The 26,567-nt window shown below is 45.4% G+C and overlaps 1 protein-coding gene across 10 annotated transcripts in view; it reads left to right on the plus strand.

Moving 5' to 3' along the window:
• Tiam2 (TIAM Rac1 associated GEF 2) overlaps window positions 1-26,567 on the plus strand; it is a 239,052-nt gene that overhangs the window by 209,541 nt on the left and 2,944 nt on the right. For 9 of the 10 annotated variants that reach the window (XM_027401037.2, XM_027401039.2, XM_027401038.2 and 6 more), the window contains 10 exons: window positions 14,879-15,058; window positions 18,091-18,159; window positions 19,013-19,138; window positions 20,004-20,112; window positions 21,728-21,907; window positions 22,999-23,117; window positions 24,400-24,508; window positions 24,947-25,005; window positions 26,141-26,246; window positions 26,417-26,504. In XM_027401037.2, the coding sequence (XP_027256838.1) occupies window positions 14,879-15,058; window positions 18,091-18,159; window positions 19,013-19,138; window positions 20,004-20,112; window positions 21,728-21,907; window positions 22,999-23,117; window positions 24,400-24,508; window positions 24,947-25,005; window positions 26,141-26,246; window positions 26,417-26,504 (1,145 nt within the window). Of the gene's footprint in view, window positions 1-3,602; window positions 3,730-14,878; window positions 15,059-18,090; window positions 18,160-19,012; window positions 19,139-20,003; window positions 20,113-21,727; window positions 21,908-22,998; window positions 23,118-24,399; window positions 24,509-24,946; window positions 25,006-26,140; window positions 26,247-26,416; window positions 26,505-26,567 lie in introns of those variants that run through there. The other variant, XM_027401047.2, reaches the window with a different exon arrangement.

A 26,567-nucleotide genomic window follows, 5' to 3' on the forward strand; every position in this document is an offset into this window, starting at 1 on the left:
GATCCTCAACTAAACTTTTGCAGGCCTGATTGCTGAGATAAATAGCTGTCTGGTGGATTAGGAGGGGTGGTTACGTACAGAGTACAGGGGCGCCTAAATGGTAGTGATCCACCAGGCTGCCATGAGCAGAGCCTTGTGCTGAAGTCTCCCTCAGCAGATCAGTCTGTGGCTGTTTCTTGTTCCTTCTCTTCTAAAGAAATAATAGCACAGTTATGGTCTAATTTGGGCTTGCTACTGTTTGGGTGCCTTGAATGTTATCTAATCTTTAATATTTACTAAGAGTGGGAAGGGTGTGGCATCATGGGTTTTGTTCATTAAAAGCCGTTCCACAAAGGCCTGCTCAGATGCTAGCCATTGTTAAGAGGTCTGGACAGTCATGTTGACGCCTTATTTCAACCTTTTTGCTTCCGTGCAGATCGTCAAATGGGAACTCCATTGTGCAGACTGAATGGAGGTGCATTTGCACTTCAGTGCCTCCTTTTCTGCCTTGCTTTACTCAGAACACATTATCACCTTTTAATAATGTCTGGGTCCCACGATGCAGCTGCTTATAAAAAAAAAAAAGCCTCTGCACAATTGTTCTGAGTCATTTTGTCATTTCCTCTAGCATTCAGCTCTAAGTAGTCTCAGCTGCCACCATCAAGAGCTCTCTGGGGGCTTGAGGCAGGAGAGGCTGAGTAGAAACCCCACCCAGGCTCCCTGTTCACAGGCACACCGTGTGGCTTTTGCCTTTGGTGACTTTCTTGGGTGCCAGCTTCTAACTGCTGAGGGCAAAGAGTGGATATTTGAGTTTTGAAAAATTGTTCTTCTGCTTTTCTTGATGTAGCAAGGAAACCAGAGAATAAAGGTATGATACCAATATTGGAGGAAAAGAAAGTGCACTGCAGGTTTTAAAGGTGTCCTCAAGGAGCTGGGAAGATGGCTCAGGGGTAAAATGCTTGCCTTGCAAGCATGAGGACCTAAGTTCAGGTTCCCAGAACCTCTGTAAAAAGTTGAGCCTAGTGATATGCTCATGTAATAATCCCAGTTCTGGGAAGGCAGCTACTGGCAGATCCCTGAAGCTAATTAGCCAGCCAGGTGGCCATCCTAGCCAAGATTTAGTGGGAGACCTTAGCTAAAAGAAGTAAAATGGCAAGTGATTAAGACATCCCATATTGACCTCTGGTCTCCACACACATCCTACGTACATCCACACACACTCATACAATCATGTACACACAAATATATGCACACACTCCAAGTAAGGCTACCTTCAAATTTATTTTCTCCTTTTAATCCATTTGTTTCTTGCCCCCCCACCTTCTCTCTTCTATTGTTTGTTCAGCCGCAGTGCACCCTCCTCCTCTGACTCACTGCCCCTGCCCTGTCAATCTCTACTTCTCTGCTGCTACCTAAGTTCTCTAGTGTTGTCAGAAGCCACCTGGCAGTGAGTAATCACTGGCATTTGCCTGAGAGGTTCTGGCCTGGTGGTTGCACAGGCTGGAGACTTGATGATGAACTCCTTAAGAACCACAGACATACTGCAGGGCTAGAGGTGTCCTGCCCCCTGCTAACAGCTGGCTTGGAAGGGTGCAAGCCATCACCTTCCCAGTCTGTTCTGTCACAGAGTCAGGGACTGAGAGGAAGCTGGCCACTGCCTTGGCCAGGCAGTCCCCACTATCAGGAGCGAGCCCCTGCCTCTGCCCACTTGTTTGAGGACTGAGGCCTCCAACATGGTTCTTTCTGCAATGGTTTACCAAGACGGAAACACTGGCTATTCAGCCACCACACAAGGTGAGGTTTGAAGATGGTCTTAGTGTGGGGTGTCAGCAGGCGTTTAGTCTTCATGCTGTCATTGCCGCTTGGTTTCTATTGAGCACTTGTGTGTCTGTCCTTGTCTTTCCTGCCCCGAACCCCCCCACTCCCCCCCCATGTTCTTTCCAACCCAAGGAAATGGAACTTGATGTGACAGAGGTATTTGTTAGGAATAGGGACAATATTAGTTTAAAGTTTGTGTCTCCATTTTGCTTCTGTGGTCAGTGCCAGGATGCTGAGGATGGCTTGTGTGACATCTCAGTTATGTGTGTGGCAGACACTGTTCCTCATGTGATTACCAGGAATGTGCAGTAAATGTACTGATGTGACAGTTGTATTTCTTAAATAGAGCAAAAGATTAAAAGTCTTACTAAAATGACAATTAAAATGCCATCAGGTTGTATGTATGCTCACTGGGACAAACAGCCCCAGCACATAGCCAAGCCTAAAGGAGCAACACACAATTTGACGTTTTACCTGGTTAGGGCTTTTCTTCTCAAAGCCTGGTTTTGAAACCGGATTCTAAGCTTTATTTTTATGTACCATTAGTGCAAGTCAGGGCCCTCTGGAAGTGTGTGTGTGTGTGTGTGTGTGTGTGTGTGTGTGTGTGTGTGTATGTGTATGTGTATGTGTATGTGTGTGTATGTATGTCCCTGGTCCTGGGTCCTGTCTCCCTGGCTCTATTCCACTCTTCTTGAGTGACTGGGCTAGATCCAGGAAACCCAGAGAAAGGACACACAGTGGAAGCCAGCATGGTTGCTAAAGGCATTTATAACAGGAACCCGTGTGAGGGGAAATAGCCAGCCCCCTGGTACAGTGGTGGGGACTCATACAGTTCCAATAAGTCTTGGTCACCCCCTCCACATGCTAAGTGTCTGCAATGGCTTTCCTTCTGTGTGGAAGCACAAGATGATAGATGGCAACATTCAAAGGACCCAGGCGTTAAGAACGCACAGTTGGCCTACAGTAGATCCAGGCAACAAAGGGAACCCTCATATTACCAAACCAGAGCTGTGCTCCTGGCTTCCTGCCCCAGGCAGACTTGCTTTCTTATGAAGAACATTTAGAAACCGGTCAAGCATGGTAACTATTGTGTCCTGTGTCTGTGGATAAGCATTTCTGTCATTTTGGCTTGTTCCAGACCCTAGGCTGTCCCGGGAAGTATATTTTCTCATGCTCTGGGAAAGTGGCTGTACGATGGATTGGAGCAGGGGCAAGAGGTGTTTATCTCCTGCTGCAACTAATTGGGAAAGTACATTAGATAAAGGGCTCTTAATTTGCTTTTGTATGAAGTCAGGAGTGCCAGAGCCTTCCTACTGTCTTCGGTGGGCTTTGGAAAAATCACTTTGTCCTCCAGTCCCAAGTACTTTTTAAACAGTGGCTTATACTCCCATATAGGCTCATGGATGAGAGGTGAAATTAAACTAGACTGGTGTGTGTAAATGGCATACATTGCAAGGAGACTTAAGCAAGATGGCTGATATTATCTCTATGTGTATGCCATGAACTTTTTTTTGGTGGCGCAGGTTGGCCTTGAACTCAGTGTGTGACTGAGAGCTTCCTGTCTCCAGCTCCTGAGTGCATTACAGAGGAGTGCTGGAATTACAAGCATGTACCACCAGACTGGGTTTATGTTATACTGAGGACCTCACCTAAGAGTTGGTGTTTGTTGCATAAGCTCTTCACTGACTGAGCCCGTGTTTCAGCCCTGCTAGGAATGTAAACATATCTCACTGAAGCCCAGTTTTCTCCACAGCTCTATCAAATTCTTACTATGGCCCCTTTTAGCAGGCACAAGTTGACATACTGGACATTAAGTAGCAGGCCAGTATGCTGCAGGCCCTTGAGAAAGCCAACAAGGAGACGACTTCTATCAGATTATAAAGGGGATTTCCCATGATACCATTCTGCCCAGCAAGGATTGTAGAGTAAAAGGTGAGCATATGCTTAAACATGGGTAAAAATTGGGTCTGTGGCCGGGCGTTGGTGGCACACGCCTTTAATCCCAGCACTCAGGAGGCAGAGGCAGAGGCAGAGGGATCTCTGTGAGTTTGAGGCCAGCTTGGTTTCCAGAGCGAGTGCCAGGATAGGCTCCAAAGCTACACAGAGAAATCCTGTCTCAAAAAACCAAAAAAAAAAAAAAAAAAAAAAAGGGTCTGTGTGACAAACAACATAACGTGTTGCTAGAAACACAAGTCATCTCAAGGACCCCCCCCCCCCACACACACCATGAAAAACACTGGTTTAGGGACTTCTTTAATTAAGTGAACATATAAGAATGAAATTAAATGGTATAAGATCACTAAGGAGCTTACACATAGATGGAAAAGCAAAGCTCCAAGACACCAGTTAAGAAGACGAGCCATGCCACCATCTAGAAGTAACACAGCAGACAGACTCAAGACCCTTAAGAGAACTCAGCACTGTTTGCCTAAGCCCTGGAGATGAGCCACAAAAACACTTGGTGTCAGTGTTTTGTTTTATTTTGGATATAGTTGAAAGTACTCTATAAAAGTCATTTAATTGGTGTGTTTGACTCATGACCCATGGGCTCCATGAAGCCAAGACTAGTTATGAATGTGGCCCAACACAGAATTGTAAACATGCTGAAAACAATGACCTTTTAGTGATTTTAAAAGCAAGCAAACGAACTGAAAAAAACCCTCAATTGCATGGTTCCTGGGCATGAACTTTGTAGATTACAGCCTTGCATCTCAATGTCAAAATGGGTGAACACATCTGCTTTGTAGTTTAGATGACTTAAGATGACATGTGTCATTTCTAGTAAAACAATGCATAAGGGGCTTTAAAATGTATATCTATTGTGAGGGGTATGGCGGTGCACATCTATAATTCCAACACCTGGGTGGCTGAGGCAGCATGATTGAGAGGCTATCTAATGACATCTTATCTAAAAGCAAAAGGAGCAGGGAGTCCAATTATTGAAAAAAAATCAGGATAAACTTTTATCAATTCTTATTAATTCAAAATAATTTAAAAAATTCAGGTTTACTTTTATTTTGTGTATGGGTATCTGCTGCATGTGTCTGTCCCATGTCCCATGGAGGCCAGAAGGTGGCATTGGATCCCTAGAACTGGAGTTACAGATGGTAGTTAGCTGCCCCATGGGTGCTGGGACTTGAACCCAAGTTCTCTGGAAGAGGAGTAAATGTCCTTAACTTCTGAGCCATCTCCCCAGAACCCAGATCTATATCTATATCTATATCTATATCTATATCTATATCTGTGTTTGTTTTTATAGGTAAGTTGAAACTTTCTCTGTAAAAGGACCGTGTGTGTCTGGGGTCATCAGAACTTACTCAGACTTTTATATTATAAAAGAAGCTACAGGCAGCATAGAGTAGAGATGAATGTGCTTGGCTGAATTCGAATAAACCTTTATTTATAGCAACAGCCAGAGGGCTGGATTTGACCCACAGGACATGATTTGTTGACCTCTCTCCCAGTGGTCCTCTTCTAATTACTTGCCCCATCATGGGATCATGAGAATCTCTTGCATACATGGGCATTGTGTTTGGCACCCAGAAGTCAAGGAAAATTTTAGTTTTTGTGCTCTTTGGATGAGTAGGTTCAATTATTTCTTTCTTTTTACTTGACAAATGTAGCAAGCCAGGAGACATGGATAGACTGGCCATCCCATGCAGCTTCTGTAAGAGGAACAGTCAGACACTGAGTTTTGGGGAAGGAGGGCTCGGCTCTGTTGAAAGGCTGCTTTACCCCTTGAAAGGTCCTTGGCAGAGAGACCTTATCTTTTTCATTCCTGAATCCGGACCAGACTGCTGTTAAATAAGGAAACAGAGCAGAAGGCGGGCAGCGAGGACACCAGCAGCCCTGGCATTCCTCCTGTTACCAGGAGCTGCTGGGCTGTTCCTGTCCCAGGAGCAGGGTGACTGCCTTGGGCTGTGGTGTGGGAAGCCACTTGGAAACAGCTGAGGTGCCTCTTTCCCTGAGGTACACAGCAGTCTTCCTTGACCTCTGGGGTGTGCTGCCTGAGAGTGAGGTCCTGCTTGGCACGCTAGGTGCCAACTCAGTTTCCTCCACCCGTTCAGAATGTGTGCACACAATGTCCCGGTTACTTCCTCGACTTCTAAGAGGTCATGCGTTGCTTCCCTTCCATTGGGCAACCTTCACCTTGTCCTGTTCTGATATCTGTTGAAGCAGCAGAATTCCTGCCCAGCCCTCTGTGTGTCTCCTCCCTGTTTCCCGCATGGCTCTTGCCACTCCTGTTTGGGAAGCCGTGGGTCTCCATGTCCTAGTCATCATTCTATGTGCCTAGAGGAGGAGCTCTGTACAAATTATTGAGGAAATTGGACTGCTTTGGCTTGTCCTTTGGGCAACCGGAGAAAAAAATGTCCTTTCATACATTTGAAGATAAATGAAGTTGAGACATTAAACTCCCTGTTTAGACTTTGGAGATGGCTCTTCCCACTGGAAAAGCACTTGTTGTGGAAGCCCAAGGACCTGAGTTCAAATCCCCAGCCCTATATAAAGCCAGATGTGATGCCACATGTCTGTAATCCCAGGGCTTCTACCACAAGGTAGGAAATAGAATTCCTGGAAGCTCTTGAGCCAGCTAAACTGGAGTGTGCAACAGGAAAAAGCAAAAACCAAACCGAGAGACTGTGTCTCAGATCAGATGGAAGGGGAGGGCCAACACTCTCAGTTGGCCTCTGACCTTGCATGCATGTTATTTACACATGTGTGCACACATGTGGAGTGCGTGCAGCACACACAGATTACAAAAGAAAAAGAAGGTTCCCTGGGCAGTAACTTTCAGTGAGCTGTACAGGTTGCCCTGGGCCCCTGTACTTTTTGGGTGATTTGTACACATTTCCCCCTCATTGAACCCTCTGAGCTATCTTTAGTATGTCATCTTTAGAGATAGGTGAACTGAGTTGGGAGAAGGTAGTTAAGGTCACATGGATGGCAGTGCCTGCCATGCCAGGGTTTTAACTCCATATCCCACCCTCCCTCTGTGTGTGTGTGTGTGTGTGTGTGTGTGTGTGTGTGTGTGTGTGTATTACCTGCCTTGAAAAAGGTATTTGAGGACACATGGTCCGATGCAGGCTAGTTTGGTTTCTGGTTACAAACTGGAGGGAAGAAGGGGCGTGGCTGGGAGGGTTATGATACACTCAGGCCTTCCCCTTGCTGTCCTAGACATGTGCCCTGTAGGTAGCAGGCATTGAATACCTGGTACATTAGCACTGTGACCCCAGATTCAGGGGCTTTCTCTGCTTGTAACTGCTACTCCATAGTGGTCTCTCCTTGGTGGAAAGACCACTACCTCATGTTCACCTTTCCTAGTACCCACCATCTTAGCAAAGAGAGGCTCCTGCATCTCTTTCCTGCCATGCCCATGTGTCTCAGCCCCAGGCCCAGGCCCATCCCCGTCCCCACACTGGCCCTTACTTCCTGCAGAGTCCATGCCTCCTTGTCCCATGTTAGGCTCAGTGATATTACCTTTATTTACCTTCAGTCACCTCTTCATGTTCATGTCCCTGGCCTCTTCTATCCAGAAGAGTGCTTCCTCTGCTGTTCCCAGAGGACCCCGCACTTTTGGGTTGACCAGTTGTACTGGGATACCTTGCTATGCGTTCTCCTTCCGGCCACATTCTGGGCACTGAGAGGGGAGGATGAGTCAGTCAGTCTTACTCTGCAGACTCCCTTTGCAATTCAAACATCTTGTGGAACCTTTTTTGCCTTGAATCATTTTTTTTAATAGCAGGAAATGATTTTATTTAGAAAAAAATTAAAAATTCAACTACTATAAAAATGCGGAAATTCAGACAAGCAAAAAAGATTAAAATTAAAATAACTTGAAATGCAGTGTTAACACAGCATATTATATACATACACACACGTATACACATATTATTCCATTTTATAAAAATCTACTCATGCATATTAATACATAGAGAACATGTATAAATTTAAAAGCCACAGACCCCTTTTCTCTTACTAATAAATCCTGTCCTCTTTTGGTCAGTAGAGGTCAGTGTCTTCCAGTGTCTGCTGTGACTCTCTTTGCATTTGTGTACTGTAACTTAGTTGACTGTTAATTTCGTAGTTTGCCTAATTGTGACTAGAACTCTGGTCCAGTGGGAAGGGGAAGAACCCAGGAGGTTTGGGGGTATTCCATCTGCCCTTTATCTCTTTGTTAAAGACAAACATCTCATTCTCTGGAGCTCTCTCTCTCTCTCTCTCTCTCTCTCTCTCAGGCGGGGTCTCATGTAGCCCAGGCTGGCATTGAACTTTCTAGAAGAATGACTTTGAACTTCTGATTCTCCTGCCATGCCTCTGGAGTGCTGGGATGACAGGTGTGGGCCAGCATTGCTGTTATTTTGGGGACTGACCCCAGGGCTTCCTGCATGTTCTATAATGTGCTCTACCTACTGCAGTACATGTAAAGGCTTGCCTGGGGTTCCATCCTTAACACCATAAGAAAAACAGTTTGACAAATATCACTGATCATCTCCGCGCCATCCCTCTGAGGCACTACCATACTGCTTGTAGGCCTGCTAGCTGCCTCCACGGGCCTCCCACAATGCAATTTAGACCTTTGACCCTGCTGCCTTAGGGAAGTCTGGGAAGTGGTCTTCCTGCCTCAGACCCAAGATCTGTTTTTGCCCGGCACCCTCTCTGGGGACAGTCTCCTGTCAGCCCATGGTTTCAGATCCCTTCTGTCAGTCATGTTGATAATATTAGCTCTTCTTCTAAGTTAGTGACTTGTGTGATGAAGCACAGAGTGAGTTGAGGAAAAGTCCTTTGTACTTTTTAATGTCTTTTTTCCCTGAAGATGAACTTTTCTGACTTGACTAATTTGCTAGAAGTGACAGCTGACACCATGGTTGCCCTGAGACTGCTCAGGAACACAGCCTCCTCATAGCTTCCAGACAGTGAACAGAGGAATTCTTTTCTTTTTAATGAGAACATGGGGGCTTACTAACCATACCCTGCCTGCACACCCTGCTCGAGCTGGGGCATCCTTCAAGTTTATTGTCTCCAACATGCCTGACATCATTCTAGTATCCTAAAGGCAGAAGTATCAACTCAATTCTTCTGCCTGAAGTCTAGCAGCACTGAGAAGCTCTGTGGGCCTTGTGCAGACTTGCCTTGAGTTTGAGTCATTGGTCTAGGATAGAGCTGGTGCGTGTAGGGGAGAGAAAAGGGGGAGAGGAGGCAGCCAGAGGTGTGTAAGTGAATACATGTTGTGATATTGCTATCAGAGTTGGGGGATAACCTATGCTATAGTGATACTGCTATCAGAGTTGGGGAGTGACCTGTGCTACAGAGATACTGCTGTCACAGTTGAGGGGTAACCTGTGCTACAGCGATATTGCTATTAGATTTTGGGGGGGTAATCTATGCTACAATGACATTGCTGTTAGAGTTGAGGGAGAACCTGTGCTACAGTGATATTGCTATCAGAGTTGGGGGGGGGGTAACCTGTGCTGCAATTCATGCCCAGCCAACAATCCAATAAGCCAATTAAAAGAGCAAAATTGATAGTGGGAAGCAGAGGAAGGAGGTTTACCCAATGTGACAATTTTGGAAAGAGAGACAAAGAGATGAGTGAAGCCCTCAAGTCTGCTTTCCAGGCCCTGAGTGAGACCAGAGTTTAAATAGAGGGCTATGGACGGACGTGTACATCTAAGCAGTTCCAGTCGAGTGTGGCCCCACCCACCGCTGACCCATCCTTATCTGGGCTTCCATCTCATCCTGTAAAGTGGTCTGACAAGTTGTTAGAACCTTCAGGGAAACAAGGTCCCCCTCTGTCTGGTACCCTTTTCCTTCTCCCATCATGAGATTCCTGGGGAGATTCTCATTTCTTTGGGGTTCATTTGTTCAGTAGTCTGATAGATTGTGAGTTCTCTGTTTCCTCATAATCTCTTCATTTCTGCCGACTGTTGACAATATACTTAGTCTCCCCAACATCAGAACAGTAGCAGGTGGGTCAGTGTATTGGTTACCTCAGCTGCTGAGAGCCGTCCCAAGCTTTTCCTGTAGGCTGGGAACTCCAAAGTAACATCCATTGACATTTTACTTTCAGTGCTTCTATACGAAATATTTTGTTATCCAGAACTTTTGAATCTTGTTTCATAGGCTGAAAATGTTTTTGAGCTCAAGTTGGTTAGACAAAAATAGCTTGCAGTACCTAGAGCCATGGATGGGGGCGCTGTTGAACACAGTCATCAAGATGAGGCTCAGTTATGCTGTGCTGTGGGGCTTCTGACCAGTGCTGTAGCTATGAAATCTCATAATAAGAGGTACTTGAACCCCTAGCAGTTACTTTTAAGGTCCTGAAGCCCTCAAGGAAATGGCAAAATTCAGGCAAGGGATATCTCCAAATAGGAATATTGCAGTTACCAGGGCTGTTGTGTGATCTGGGATTTTGCAAACCAAGTCACAGGTAGGCTGTTGTGGCATTTTCTGATGGAAAGGATGTGCCTTGTTGTCCAGGTTAGGCGGGCTAAAAGGCCGTTCAGAACTTGGTTGAGCAAAACTCTGTCCTACTTTTCTCCAAAGAGGAACTGAGGTTAGGTGCTTGCTCACTGTAGGCAGCGTTGGCGCCATCCCCCCAAATGTTTTTCTGGGCTCCTTGAAAATAGATGCATTGCCTCTTTTATGGGGAGGCAGAAGGTGCCTTATCCACACATTGAAACAAAACCCAGAAGAACTTTGCCTATGCATCTGTCTGAATTCTGAGTTCCACAGTGAGTCAGGCCATGTCTGTAAAGAAGATAAAACTGTTTTCAAGTAGGGACCAAACTTGGTGGCTCTAAATACCTGGCAATTTTAAATTGATTCGTTTGGAGACAAGGTCTCACTATGTAGCCCAGACCAGCCTTGGTATTGCAATCCTCTTGCCCAAGACTTTCCAGTGTGAGTTTTTTAGGTGTGTACTACCATGTTGAAAGAACATTTTGAGTGTGGGGCCAGAGTGTCCATACTTCGCCTTTCTAGACAGTTTTAAGAGAGAATTTCTCATTTATTCTTTTAAGAAAGTCATGAAGAGAATGTTTTCTATCCTCTTGAAAAACACCACCATGAGCCTGGTTGCTACATACTGAAAACCAGAGCAGTCGGCTTCTACTTCAGCAGGCCAGTGCTTTCTACTCTGCACACTCTCCACTCACACTCTGCTGCACCCCACTCTGCTGGGCACTCTCTACTGTACACTCTGCAGTACACACTCCACAGCACACACTCTACTTGGCACCGTTGGGCACCTGAGCCTTTACACATGCTTAGCTCCAACTTGTAACCATATCTTTTGCTTTTCAAGCAGCCTTCTTAGGGGCTGAGGCCTGGCTGACCATACAGACTTCCCAGTTGTCCCCCAGATGGACCCTAAAGGGCTGTCTGTATATGCAAGGGTGCTTGTTGCATTCACCACTCTAAGCAGTGGTGACTACATCCTTCTGACACCCGGGCAGGAGAGTCTGGACCCTTTAGTAGCAGAGGCAGCAGGAAGAATGGTTTTCTCCCATGCAGGGCTGGGTACGTTCTAGTGTCCAGTGCTGTGAAGAGCCTGCAAAGTATCAGTGGGTCATGTTAAAGCCGAGATGATGGCCTGTTCTGAGGGAGGACCTCACAAGTGCAGTGTGGTACAGGGGGTGACATATGCATGTTCCCTCTTCTCCTGGACCCATGTGGTGAAGAGTGCAGATAGGCACTGCTGCCATTTACTCATCAATAAGGATGATGAAATGTCACTGCTCCTAAGTGACTTAGCCATATTCATGTAGACTAGCCTGTTACTGTTTGGTGCTTATCACCATTGGTAAATATAGAGGAAGTGACCTGAATCCAGGTGAAGCTGTCACATCCATCCTTTAAAAGCATTTGTCAGCCTGGCTGTGGTGGAGCACACCTTTAATTCCAGCACTCAGGAGGCAGAGGCAGGCAGATCTTTGTGAGTTTGAGGCCAGCCTGGTCTGTAGAGTGAGTTCCAGGACAGCTAGGGCTATACAGAGAAACCTTTTCTTGAAAAACCAAAACAAACAAAAAAAATTGCCATCCCTCTTCTACTCTATGACCCTGTCTCCAGGTAATCCTTGAAGCCACCTTTAAGTAGAGGCTTAAACTGTTAAGTGTGCAAAAGCCATCTTTGCAGTACTGGAACACTTAATTTAATTGCAGTATCTTGACAAGTAAATTTGCCATTGAAATAACCCGGCTAACATTCACTTCTTTTTAGAAGCCAATCCTATGAGAAGTGTTTTTAAAATGAATTCTGATTTTCCAAAATGGCAAGATATTTTATTTTTGAAATCTTGTTATTTTAACACCACAACGTTAGGTGTGATTTCTGACATCCCAGCAAGGCAAAACTGTAATCTCACCAGATGCCATTTAACTTATGGTGCATTTTGTCAGATCTTATTTTGTGCGGTATATGCAGGCTTAATATAGATGCTGCAGCTCTGGGAACTATTAGCATTCAGGATTACAGAACTGCATTGTCTGAGTTTGTGGTGCAACTCCCAGAATAAAATTTCAAGTAAGTGAGTTTTAGAGCTTGTTATTCTCATGGGCTTTTTAGTTGTTAGTAGAAGGCTAGGCCTAGAACCAGGGCCAGGATGTGATTTTTGTCAATGTGCATTTCTGGATGTAAATGTATTCTATGCCTCCTATATGTTGCCATCCTGGGGAAAGGAGGATGCATTGGAGTCAGTGCCACTCCTGGGAAACCCAGGCAGGTGTAGCTGTCCTGATGGGTAGATCAGTAGTTCTCCTGAAGGCCACACCTCCACATCTCACAGGGGGAAGCTTTTAATAAATATCCATGGTTGTTGGACATGGAGGTGCACCTTGGGAGGGCAAGGTAGGGGGACCTCGAAAGCAGAGTTGCCTGGGGCTACATAGGGTGACCTCGTCTTAAAAACTATCACATTACTCATCAGTGGTGTACACCTGTGATTTCAGCACTTGGGTGGGGGAGACTGCTGCAAGTTTGGAGCAAGCTTGGCCAATTCAGCAAGTTCCTGGCCAGCCAGGCTTACATAGTAAGACCTTGTCTCACAATATAAAACCAAACAGCAAACAGACAAACAAAACCCCCCACCTGTGATGGAACCCTAGGGATTCTGGTTCAGAATGGCAGGGTGTTTGAAAGCTTCCAGAGAGAAACCAGTGTGAGGCGGGGGGGGGGGGTGTGAGGTGGGGAAGGTAGGAGTCTGGGTGTCTTAATTGTAGTCCTTCATGTTCCTCATGTCCTAGAAGAGAAAGGCTGCCACATCTGGTTGCTCTCCCCTTTGTGCTTAGGCTGTTAGGATGTGATGAGATTAGAGCTTACAGAAGAGATCATAAAACCTGACTGTTGTAAATGTGATATAAGACACTGAAAAACCAAGCTAGATTCTGTATAAGTAATGCTCGATAACCGATTGCACCACTGGAGCTCCTCAAACTGGATTCTGAAGCCTGTATATCTGTGTGTGTGTGTGTGCGTGCATGTGTGTGTCTGCGTGTGTGTGTCTGTGCGTGCGCGGGGTGGGGGTAGCAGCAGTGAGCTCAGGTCGGACTCAACTTGCTTTGTAGTTGAAGATGACTTCTAGCTTCTGACCTTCCTGCCTCCGGCTCCTGAGTGCTGGGATTACAGATGCACACCACCATGTCCAAGCTGGCTTTCATGGAGCTTGGGAGCAAACCCAGGAAATTTGTACATCCTAGGAAAGCACTCTTTTGATGGAGTTATGCCCAAGGCCCTCCACATCTGTTTTCTTACTGAATTTCAAATACATCTTCTGACAGGCATTACTGGAAATATGTGTTCATATTTAAAAACAAGTAGAAATATGTATGTTCAAGGAAAATGCTTTTTCTGCTTGAACTGTTTTGTAGTAAACTCTTCTGAAGTCTGTGTGTCCAGTGGTAAACACAATCTCTTCTTCAACTCATGCCTTGTTGTAAACCAGGATTCCTGTAACCATGAAAGCAGTGGGTATCTGTCAGACTCTCACTGTTAACTGCCCCTGGAGGTAACAGGCTCTGTATGTTACTGCATCCATGTTCCCACTGCTTCACTAGTGCATTCTGGGTTCTTCCTTGGCTCATGGACCTCTTAGAACCACTTTGTAACTTACCTCTTAGCTGGTTTTCCATGATGTTCTATTCCAGGGTGGTCTTTCCATCCTCGTGTCTGCATTTTCCATTTGTTCCACTCACACTCTAGGGTTTCCAGACTGCCCCAGTCCGAACTTTGATGTTTCTAATGTTGGCAAGTCTTCTTTACTTGGGCAGGAGCTAGGCTCCACTTCTTTGGAGACTAAACAGTATCACAGTGGGTACTCATTGAATTTGAACAGCAAGGCCAGGAAGGGGATTGTGATTGTTGCTGAGGTTTTGTCCCGATTCTGATTTTTCCATCGAATGAAGACATTATGCTTGGGAGCAGAGGAGGTGGAACAGAAAAGGATGGTGGGCCAGAACATCTCATCTTTCCGAGGCATGCAATTCGTGTCTCACCTTCTATTCCATCCTAGTGTATGCATAGCCAGCTTGAGCGTTTTCATTTATAACTGTTACTTGGCTCATGCTAAATGGTTAGATTTGAGGGCAGAACTTCAGGCAGACTGGGGCCAAGCCATCCTAAAATTGTCATGGTACCTCTCCATGTCTGTGAGTCTCCCAGAACACTGGGAGTTAGAAAGCCTGTTGGGCCAACTGTTGAGGACAGGATGGGTTCAGTGAGCCTGCCTCCTGTATGTTCTGTTCAGAAAGCTCTGCGTCTGGATTTTTAGAGCAACCTCAACTTCAGTAGACGGTGAGCCTCATTCCTGACTCTGATTTGAGTACTAAAACATGCACAGCTCTGTGATAGTTGGGGGCATTGTATACCAACAGAAGCGTCAAAGATGCCATCTTCCTTACAGGACTCGGGTTATAGTGAGGGCAGTCCGAGGTGAATAAAGCCATCTGCCCTAGACCTGCATCTTTGTGAGACACCTTGATATGTACTGGGTGCAGAGGGGAACTCTTGGTGTTCCAGGTGAGGTGCACACCCAATGCTGGCAAGCAGTGGCCTGAGCATGCCTTTTGTTTTCTTGTCATCTCTCAGAGTGCTGAACAGATCGCTGAGCTCTGCAGGGGCTTGAACGGCACCCACACCAGCAGCATGGATGCACCAATGGAGAGAGAGGACCCACCTTCCAGGCCCCCGGCTCGCCACCTCTCAGATGCAGACCGCCTCCGGAAAGTCATCCAGGAGCTCGTAGACACAGAGAAGTCTTATGTGAAGGTAATGGGAAGTGGCAGGCACCCCTGCCTCTTTGAATGATGGTGAGGTCATGCTGGCAGAGGCTGAGGATCACCTCTGCCGGAGACAACTGCCATGCAAGTGGTATGCTCCATGAGGTGAATTGCTACAGGGAAGGGAAGGAAGACTGAGAGGGTGAAAGAACTGAGACAACTCCAAAAGGAAAAAAAAAAAAAAAGGTTCTTGGCTCGTTTCTGTTGTCAAGGTAGCTTTCACTATGGAAACAGATGCTGTAGTCCATTATTTGCAATCTGTGGGAATGGAATCTACACTGCTTTAGCAGAAGGGTAGAGACCACTTAGGGTTATGAGGAGCCAGGGAGCAATCTGTACCCTAGGGGCCCTGAATATAGGTCTTCAGAGTTCAGGTGGTCAGCCCTAGCGGTGGTCCCTGAGCAGAATGGAGGCCCATGCACAGGTATTTCAGCCGTGGGGCATTCTCATACCATGACAAAGGCCTAGCTACCACTGTCCTGGGTGCCCACTGAATTCATTTCTTTGTCTGATCAGCTGCCCCTAGTTAGTGCTTTGGGAAACGTTTATTAACACAGGAGACTGGAAAGATCGTATTCTTTGCTTTAAGCATTTGTTCATGCTCTGGGTCTATTTTAAGTTTGCTTCATTTGTCAGTTTCTGGAAGGGTATGCACAGGACAGTGGCTGGGAATCCAGGCCTGCTCTGGCTTGTTGTGCTTCATGGCCCTTGGAGGGTCCTCTCCAACTTCCTTGTTGGGCCCTGTGCTTGTCACTGGCTTTCCAGAAATTAAGTCTGTCAACTCCAGGAGTTATACATGAGCACACACACAGGCGGCTATCACCCCTTCTTTACAAAACGGATCCAAGGAGCTGGGACTGTCTTAGTTAGTACAGGTACTTGTCTAGCATACTTGAAACCCTGGGTTTGATACTGCAGAACTGGTATGATGTCACATGCCTATAATCTCAATACTCCAGATGTAGAGAAAGGAAGATTAGGAGCTAAGTGTATCTTCAGCTTCATGGAGAGTTCGAGGTCAGGCTGGCCTACAGAAGACTTTAAAGACACAACAAACAACAACAAAGAGCTGAGCTGCTCCTTTCAGTACACTACTGCTGTTCACTCAGGATGCTTACAAAGTCGATTCACACCTAGCTCCAGTGCCTCTTGTGTTAGTCTGTGGGGGAGAAACAAAAGCTAGAGGGATTTGAACCTTGTTTTCCATTGTCTTGAGGTCCCTAAGTGACCCAGCAGATCTACAACCTTTACCCAAGGAGCTCTGGGAGCTGAGGATGCTTCTGGCGCTCAAAGCCACCGGACATCTTGAGCAGCATCCCAGAACCTGCTGGGTCCAGGGCAGAGTTGAAAATAGAACTCAGGGGACTGCAGAGATGGTTCAGAGGTTAAGAACACTAACTACTCTTCCAGAGGCCCTGAGTTCAATTCCTAGCAACCACATGGTGGCTCACAACCATCTGTAATGAGATATGGTGCCCTCTTGCTGTTCAGGCATACATGGAGCCAGAATGTTGTAAACATAATAAATAAATCTTTAAAAAAATCAGCATGGGGGAAGTGGTTAATTTAAACAAAAAAAGAAAATAGAACTCATTTTCCTTTGTCACCACTGATTCCCATCTCCCTTTTGGATTGCCTTGTACTAGGAGGGCCATTGCCAATGCTTCTTTGTTCGCCACAGAGGGATGTGTGATCAGGTAGGCAAGGAAGGACCAACTCTCCCCCTTCCCTGCCAGAACCCTGCCATTTGTTTTCATAGGGCTCCAGGCATGGAAGCTCTTTGTCAGCCCCAGCTCAGCGTGGCCCGCTCTTGCTGTGCAGTAAGTCCTCTGAACAAGTGGCATTAGGCTGGACAGGAGTGACTACTGTCTGACAAATAACCAGTACTACTTGTGAACTTGTAATTCACATGCATTCCCTACTACTAGCCCTTAATTTCTTTTTTTGTGGTTGACACTTAATACAGAATTTTCTTGCTTGAATCTAACTCCAAATCTTCGCATGTACCTAAAGATTTTCCACCTCTGTGTGTCGCTGGGATCTGCCCCAGTGACTTACAGATGACTTCCACATCTGTGTGTCCCCGAGATCTGCCCCAGAAACTTACAGATGACTTCCACAATTGTGTCCCCCTGAGGTCTGCCCCAGTAACTCACTGCTAACTGCCGTTCTCACATCCCAGGTTGCTGTGGAAGAAAAGGGGCGCGAGGGGGAGGCTTTTCATTGTGAAACACCAGCAGTGCACAGTTCTCGGTTTGCTTTCACAACTGCCACTAAGTTGGCACTGGTGGGGGGCCCTCTGGGCTTCACATAGCTCTGGTTTCTAAGACTTGTCCCTTGCAAAGCCAGGGAGTCCATTCCACTGACTCAGTAGTCAACTAGCGCTAGCTGTTGTTCTAGACTGTTTCTGGCTTCAAGTTCTTAAATCTAAACTTAAGTGGGTTATGTAAGTCGTCCACTGTTGTGTTCTCCGAGAGACTAGTCAGTAGAGACTCAAGTGTGGCTTACACTGTAAACGTCTCTGGCACTCTATGGTAGCGCTCTTGCACTCAAACACATGGGTTGGAAATTTCACCGACTTCAGCTTGAAATTGAAGAGCTCGGTCTTGGCCCTCACAACTCCTCCCAGAGGCTGTCACCATGCTCCCTGGCACACAGGAGAGAAATCCAGGTCACTGGTGTCTAGCCACAGTTGCAGCAGTACCTAGCTGCCCCTCCCTACTGCCCCAGGAGAAATGATGGTTTCTGTGGCAGGAAAGACAGCCTGTTCGGCCAGTAAGAGGTTACTCAGAGTGGGTGCTGGCAGTTTATAGTGAGTATGTAAAATATCCAGTAGGTGGCAGTATGGTGGCATTAGCCTTCGTATTAGGTAGGCACAATGGTAACTTTGAAGGTGAAAAATTTCAACAAGACAAACGTCACTGTTCCCGAAGGGAGTCTTTGTAGCTGCTGCCTGAACTACTGGAATCAACTGGTTACTTTGGAGATTTATGTTAAAAAGACTCTTCTCTTGGCTTTCAGGATCTGAGCTGCCTCTTTGAACTATACTTGGAGCCACTCCAGAATGAGACCTTTCTTACCCAAGATGAGGTAAATAGCGAATTCTTTTCTTTGGCACTGACATGCCAGTCCTGTTTTTCAGCCTTTCAGCAGGGGTTCTAGACCAGGTGTGTTTCTTTTAACATTACAAAGAGGTGCTTTTACCTATAAAATTCATGCCCAAGAACTAGTTAAAAACAAAGCAACAAAAACTTGCAATTTTTTTTTTTTTTTCGATAATGGTTTCTCTTTGTATGCTGGCTGGCCTGGAACTCACTATGTAGATCAGGCTGGCCTTGAATTCACAGAGATCTGCCAACCTCTGCCTCCCTAGTACTAGGATTAAAGTTGTGTGCCACCATGCCTGATGCAAAGAAATCATGTTTCAACTAAGTTGGTGAATTTGGGCTGGGCTATATCCATTGATGCATGTGGCTTCATATAGCCCATGGATTGCAGGCTGGACACAACAGTTCTAGAGTATAGCTGCAGAGTCCCAGTGAACACTGACACTGAAGGATCTTCAGAAAGTCTTGTGCGGGACCTCCTTTAAAGCCACTAATGTGGCCCATGTCCTAGAAAGCACAGTGGCACATTTATAAAGGCAGAAGGGCAGTCTTGGGTTTCTTGTTTGTTTGGCAGGAAATACAGCCAAAGGTTACTTTTTAATATATAAATTGTTATTAAATCATAAGAATTAGCTCCTCTCTCATGATTCCCATTTCCTCTGATTTGAATTCCAATTTACTTAAAACATTATTGGAACTGTGGAACTTCAGGGAGCTGGAGCTGTGTCTCTCTCTAGGTCTAGACTTTGCCTGCTTTTTGACTACACTTTGGTGGTGGAGGTCAGGGAGTCTAGCTTGGCCTGGTCACTCCTTTTCACACCTTACCCTCCGCATAGATGGAGTCACTATTTGGGAGCTTGCCGGAGATGCTGGAGTTTCAGAAGGTGTTCCTGGAGACGCTGGAGGATGGAATCTCTGCTTCCTCAGACTTCAATGTCCTGGAAACCCCCTCCCAGTTTCGAGTAAGTGTTTTGGACTTGGATTTAAAGCAAATACAAGTGGGTAGGGTGTAAAGTTCTCACCTATGCAGATATAGTTAGTGTGTTCCATTGCTCTGCTTTCTCTCGGGGTGGGGGAAGGTGGCTTTGTGATTTTCTCCTGGAGTGGTCAGCAGTCTGGATCACCTGATTCCTGACCACATCTGTTCTTCACACACTTTCAAGAAAGATACTGCAGAAACTTTGTTGTTTCTAAGATCCATTATTATGTATTCTGCCTGCATGGATGCCTGCACACCAGAATCTCATCTGTGAGCCACCATGTGGTTGCTGGGAATTGAACTCAGGACCTCTGGAAGAGTAGCCAGTACTCTTAACTTCTGAGCCATATCTCCAGTCCCTGCAGCAACTTCTTTTGAAGCAAGATCAGCTTCCCTGCACTGGATTTCTCTCTTATGTTATGTGGTCCTGAGAAACTGGGCTGGAAAACATGGGTTTCAGATGGCCATCAGGAAAGTTTGTCCTTTGTGATGGAGCAATTGTAAGGACCATGGCTAATAGGAAGTTCTTCCAGGGGTGAGAGGGTAGAAGGCAGTAGAAAGGGGTTTTAGACGCACACAGTAGGCACAATTTATCCCAAGTAATGGAGTGGGTGGCTCTGAGGATCCCCATAGACCACTGTAGTCCCATCTGTCAGGCACAGTTCATCTGCTGCCAGGGAGCTCCTCTGCTAGAACCTTTCCCATTGGTCTAGAGGTGTGGTAGGGCAGACTAGTCTCTGCCTGTAGACTGCATAGAGCAGCACTGACAGTTGTCAGAAGCAGATTATCTGCTGAAGCCAGAGCGCATGGAAGATGTGTTTGATTTGACTTTCTCTCATCCCTTCTAGAAATTGCTCTTTTCCCTTGGAGGCTCCTTCCTCTATTATGCCGATCACTTTAAACTGTACAGTGGATTCTGTGCCAACCACATAAAAGTACAGAAGGTTCTAGAGCGAGGTGAGTTGTTTATAACCTTTATAGGTTTTTTTTTTTTTATAACAGTTAATAAAGGGTAGGTCTGCATCCAGCAAGTAGAGGGTTAGGTGTGATTTTAATGGGCTGTCCTCCTTTCCTGACCTTGAAAATGGTAAAAGTTAAAGCGAAACTTTTCAGGTTATTTGCAGTTATGGTAGTAGTGGACAAGTGGGCTTCAAGCTTTGGCATGTGCCACTTTGCTGTTTCTGCCTGTATTAATATTACAGCTACAAGCCTTGGATGACTGGAGAGAATGCATGCTGTTTTTATCACTCTTCTGTTAATGTGCTTAGGCACTTGGAGCTATAAGGTAAAACTCCACCATCAAACTCCAAGGAAGTGCATATAACAATAACTATGGTTGTTTCCCTGGTGGAACTCAGAAACACTGCCTTCCAGAGGCTACCCACTCTCCTACTATCAGCACGATCACAGACAGAGTGGAGAGGTTTCTCTTACAATCTTGGGTTTAACATTTCCATTAATGCAGTTTAAACCCATTTAACTTAAAAGTAGAACTTCACAATCTCCCAGAAATTCCAAGTTAAAAATAAACAAACAGAAACACAAATGCACCTTGGAATTCTTCAAATGATGGTGAGCTAGCCAAGTAGCCCAAATCCATCTTCTGTGGTTACTGAGTGCATTAGCATTTCCTTTGACAAAAATCTTTTCAATGGGTGGCCTAACTGGGTGCACAACTAAGGTTATTTCCCTGGTGGCACTGGGAACAACTTTGCCTCCCAGAGGCTACCCACTCCTACCGTCATGGAGGGTGTAAAGCCACAGTAAGATTAAAACAAACAAAAAACACTGAGTCCAACTTGTCCTTTGCTATAAATGTGAGAGGTTATCTCACCACTTGCATGGTCTTGTAATCAATGACATTTCCTAAGTGCTCTAGGTTTTACCCTTGACATGGAACCTATATAAGGGCACCCCTTCAAACTGGTTGAACCCTACACTGGTTTGTCAATAGCATTCAGTGGAACCCAGTGTGATGGGTGGCATGTCCATTACCCCATCACCTGTACTGTGTTTCTGTTTGTGCCCTCTATAACACTGATGGATAGAGGCAGTTCTTGCTAACGGGTCCCCATGCTACACTTGGTGGAAGGAACTGCCATACTGGTGTTAAAAGTCTAGTCTCCTTGGAGCTGTGGGGTGAGGGCAGTGCGGCTTCAGAGGTAGAGTGACACTACTTTTCAAGAGTGTAGAGGATAAGGACAGCCAGTGCTGGGGCAGGAGAGGGAATGCTCTTCTCTATGGCTCTTTGCAAGGAGTTGTCTGAAACTCATCTTTAGGCCACCCAGAACAATCTGTGGATGGGGATGCACAGCTGCATTGCGACTCCATGCTCCTCTCTAGAGTGAGGACTGTATCCTCTACCATCTTAGGAAGCCTTGTGGGTCTTGTGAGAGGTGTGACAGAGACCTGCTGGTATAACTGGTACTTGAGCCATGGATGCACTTGGGTTTTTATTACCGAACAGCATTCGGACCGAGGGAATGATGTACAATTAGGCTGGAAGATAACACAATACAGTTTCATCCATCCCACTCTGCTCTCCTAAGAAACTTTTACCCATTGCTTGCAGCTAAAACTGATAAGGCCTTCAAGGCTTTCCTGGATGCCCGAAATCCCACCAAGCAGCATTCCTCCACGCTAGAGTCTTACCTCATCAAGCCCGTCCAGAGAGTGCTCAAGTACCCCCTGCTCCTCAAGGAGCTTGTGTCCCTGACGGACCACGAGAGTGAGGAACACTATCACCTCACAGGTAAGGCTGGAAGGGGGCTGCTTGTATTCAACAGCAGCCAAGAGTACTAGCCTGTACTGCCTACAGCTCTTCCCTGTGAATCCTGAGCTCTGTGACTGCTCATCTTAGTGACAGATTTAGGAAAACAGCTCACTATAGTCATTCTTCAGGCTGCCTCTCAGGCTCAATATACTTTGGGGCTTTTTAAATTAAAATTAAAATTAGAAAATCACAAAAATATGGCCTGAGTGCTGGAACTAAAGGTGTGCATCAGTCACTATGTCTGGCTTACAGGGTCTCACAGGGTAAGATTGTTGTTGATCAGAAGGATGATTTGATTTAAACTTTTAAACTAATATAATGTAGGTCTAGTGAGTTGAAGTAAAGATCACAGGTCACTTGGCCAGTGAACAATGTTGTGAGAATTCCTGATTGGGCCTCTACTGTACTTAAGCCACTGCTCATGCTTGCTGGATGGGGCGCCACCTTGTGGAGATCTGAGCTCCACTGAATCTGATAACAAAGTATAGAATGCAGTGAGATTTTGCCAAAATCATTTGTCCCTCATATGCCCTTGACAAAGTTATAAACACAAACAACTGAATTTGCAGTTGGGTGTTTGTAATTTACAGACATCTGTATGTTTTTTTGGTATTTTTTCCCCCCCTTGAACTGGGGAGCCAGACTCTGGGCCTGTGTGTTTGAGGCACATGCTAGTGCTGCACTCCACCTCCTGTCCTCTACTGTAACTGACAACTGTGCCAGGCAGCCCTAGAGGAGATACTGATTTCAGAAGCAGGTTCCCCGACTCCCCACCGGGCTGAAGAGTGTTGGGTTGCACTCTGGTAAAACTGCACCTGGTTTATATTCTGTAATATATTGGCTGCAGCCATTGTGCTCTTGGGGCATACAAAGCACTGTTAGGATATGTGGCTGGGTTAGGTTAGCTTTATTAATGGCCCTCTTCAGAGTCTCCTCATTTCTGAGAGAATTTGAGGTAGATGGTGATCTGGCTGTCTTTGACTGACACCTGGATTAGATGGGCTGCTGTGAGGGGAGAGCTGGCATCTGGTGCGATGTAGGATGAACAAGCACACCTTCATCTTTTTCAGAAGCACTAAAGGCCATGGAAAAAGTAGCCAGCCACATCAACGAGATGCAGAAGATCTACGAGGACTACGGCACAGTGTTCGACCAGCTCGTGGCGGAGCAGAGCGGCACAGAGAAGGAGGTCTGTGGGGGCTTTGCCTGGGTGGATGAACTTAGGTGCCTTCCAGGGCAGCTACTGGGCTAGACTTTCCTGGGGGAGACAAAGCCCCCCCTTTTTGCTATTAATATATAGTTTGTATAGAAAAGGAAATGTCATGTTAGCATTGCACTGAGGCAACAGAAGCATCACTAAGCTGGTGTCTCCCTCCTTTCTTTCCCCGGGGGTGAAGTCATAGTTCCAGAAATTAGAATGTAGGGAAGGAGGGGCCAACATGTGGATAAAATACAGGGCTTGTTCCTCTCCGGCTTCAGCATCAGATTTTATCTGCTTACTCAAACAGTCCCAGTGATTGCTGACATGTTGTGTATTTTTCATTTTTGTCTGATTGCTAAGCTTTGAAAGCACATATAACAACAGTGTAGAAAGTGGCAGGAATTGAAAACGGACAGAACTTTTATTTATTTAGGTCAGTTTCAAATATTATTAGCAGCCTAATGCAGTTTAGGGACATGAAGTGAACACTAACACAGACGCCTTAGAAGTCAGTGGTTCTCACCCTCCCTAATGCTGCGACCCTTTAATACAGTGCCTCATGTTGTGGTGACGCCCCCCTCCCCAACCATTAGATTACTTTGTTGCTACTACATAACTGTAGTTTTGTTACTTTTATGAATTGTAATGAAAATATCTGATATGTGGCCCCTGTAAAAGGGTCATTTGTCACCCCTAAGGGGGTCATGACCCACAGATTGAGAACCACTGCCTTAGATGACCACGGCCACTGTGGCTGAATTGTCACCTATGTTAAGCTCAACAGGGTGGTGGTAGCACACACCTTGAATCCCAGCACTAGGGAGGCAGAGCAGAGGCAGGTGGATCTGAGTTTGAGGCTAGCCTGGTCTACAGAGAGAGTTTCAGGATAGCCAGAGAAGAAACCCTTGTTTTGAAAAACCTTAAAACAACAAAAAGCCTAAGTAAGCACTTGAAAGCTAAACAGGCCTAGGTACAATTAAAACCTGTCTGGGTTACTGGGTAAGTTCAAAGTCAGCCTAGGCAATTTAGGGAGACCTGGTCTCAAAAGAAAAAAATAAAGAATGCCAGGGCTGTAGTTCAGTGGTTACTAATGGGGTACAGCTCATATTTACAGAACTTCTGCCACTTCATGCCGTGTTGACAGGGACTATACAAATAGAGCCAGTTTCTGTGGGCTTTTTAGCAATGACCATTTGGATGCAATTCTGTGCTTCACATGAAAAACCCACTCGAGATTTTCTCACCTTTGCTTCTTGTCTTTACAATGCAGGTGACAGAGCTGTCCATGGGGGAACTTCTGATGCATTCCACAGTCTCCTGGTTGAATCCGTTCCTCTCTTTAGGAAAAGCCAGGAAGGACATTGAGCTCACAGTATTTGGTTGGTACTCTGGTTCAGAAGCATTAGCAGTAACAAAAAGCTTGACTAACATTACCGCTCTTGCTGACTCCTGCTTTTGGGAATTTGGGAAAATACTGCAGTGATTGGTACCCAACACAGCCCACTAGAGAAGCATTTCACAAGGCTGTTTGGAAACCTGCCATCTGGAACAGTGCTACATTTCAAAACCTCTTCCATCTCACCCAGAATTGGGAGAGCAAGTTATAGTTTGAACTCAGCTGAGGCCATGGCATCCAGGTCTCAGTGTCATCAAATGACACAGAAACAAATGCAGGACCTGCTTTTCTGAGTAGGTGTTAAAAACACAGCGGGATTTCGGTCCTGGGTTCGAAGGGTGTTGTTCTTATCAAGTAAGTGCCCACTCTGGGTTAACCTTAGAGTTTGTGGAAACTAACAAGACCATTCTTTCTCTTTTAGTTTTTAAGAGAGCTGTCATACTTGTTTATAAAGAAAACTGCAAACTGAAAAAGAAACCGGTAAGAAAAAATGACTCTTAATTAAAGCTGCCTTTTCATGACTCTCTCCTACATTGTACTAAAAACCTCACAAACAACCATGGCCTCATAATCCAATAGTACTTTTTAATTTCCAAGTTTTTTTTTAAATAATAAAAACATCATACCCCAAATTACCACATCCAAAGCCTACACAAGTCTGTCTATTCTAGTTTGTACAGTCAGAACAGGCATTAGGAATGAGGTTGTGAAGCTTTGTGGTAAACTTTACACACACATCTACCACCAAAACCAAAATATTCATGACAAAATGAGAATTAGGAAAACAATTAGCTTTATAATCCTTTTATAACTTGGATCTGTTACCTGCATTCAGTCCTTCTTCATCCCCTTATATTTAGCCTTTCCTGTTCTTTTCTTCAGGTTACACTGTACTCAAATGTCCATACACACAGGCTAGAATTTGCATATATGATGGAGAACATGCAGTTTTTTTCTGAGATAGTGAACTCATTCTAATTCCATCCCTCTTATTGTAAATTGACATCTTTTCTTGAGAGCTGAGTTGTATGCACACATTCATCTTTTGATGGACAACTAGGTTGCTTCCAGTTCTCTGCTATAGTGAATAGAGCAGCAGTCAGCAGGGGGTGCCACATTTCTATGGCAGGCCACGGAATGGAATTTTCTGCACATAAGCCCAGAAGTGAAATAGCTGTCCATCTGTTCTAAGAGATGATTAAGACAAACACCTAAGTGGAGGCTAAAACAGAAAAGTTTTATTCCCTGAAAATAATAGTCTATGTGGTTCCATACATAGAGGTCTATAAAGATTTGGCTTTAAAATAATTTTTACCTTGACTCAAAAAAAAAAAAAAGACAAAAAGCTAAAACTCAAATAATCAAAGCTTGGCTAGAGGCACTGCAAAAGAACTGGAGACTGCAGGAAGGCATGTCTGCCATCTTTGTGTAGAGATAAAGAACCCTTGAGTTCCAGCAACTGTCACTCTGGCCCAGTCCCAGGAGGTCTTTGAGAACTGGGTTCACTTGGTTTCTATGCATCTTAGACACCCACAATAGTTCTGCATACAGATCAAGATAGCGATTTACAATATATGTGACTTTAACCCCTTCCTGGTGGTCTCTCACACTGCAGCCTTCCAATTCCCGCCCCGCCCACAACTCTGCTGACTTGGACCCGTTTAAGTTCCGATGGCTGATCCCCATATCTGCGCTTCAAGTTAGACTGGGGAACACAGCAGGTAAACCCTTTGGGGAATGCAACGAGACATTTTCATGTCTTTTCCATTCATGTGGCATGAAGAAAATGAAGAGACAGAATTGGGTGTTTGAATTGGGAATACCTCAGGTATTCTTAACTATAGCATTTTGGCAAAGTTGTGGACTCTTGTTTCCATTTCCTTTTACCCAGGGACTGAAAATAATTCCATATGGGAGTTGATTCATACGAAGTCAGAAATTGAAGGGCGGCCAGAAACCATCTTTCAGTTGTGTTGCAGGTACTTCCCTTGACAAATGGATAGGACTTAATTGTGTCCCCTTTAAAGTCGAGTTTAGGGGCT

Source organism: Cricetulus griseus, chromosome 2 (genome assembly GCF_003668045.3).
Source record: "Cricetulus griseus strain 17A/GY chromosome 2, alternate assembly CriGri-PICRH-1.0, whole genome shotgun sequence".
In the NCBI taxonomy this organism is placed as follows: domain Eukaryota; kingdom Metazoa; phylum Chordata; class Mammalia; order Rodentia; family Cricetidae; genus Cricetulus; species Cricetulus griseus.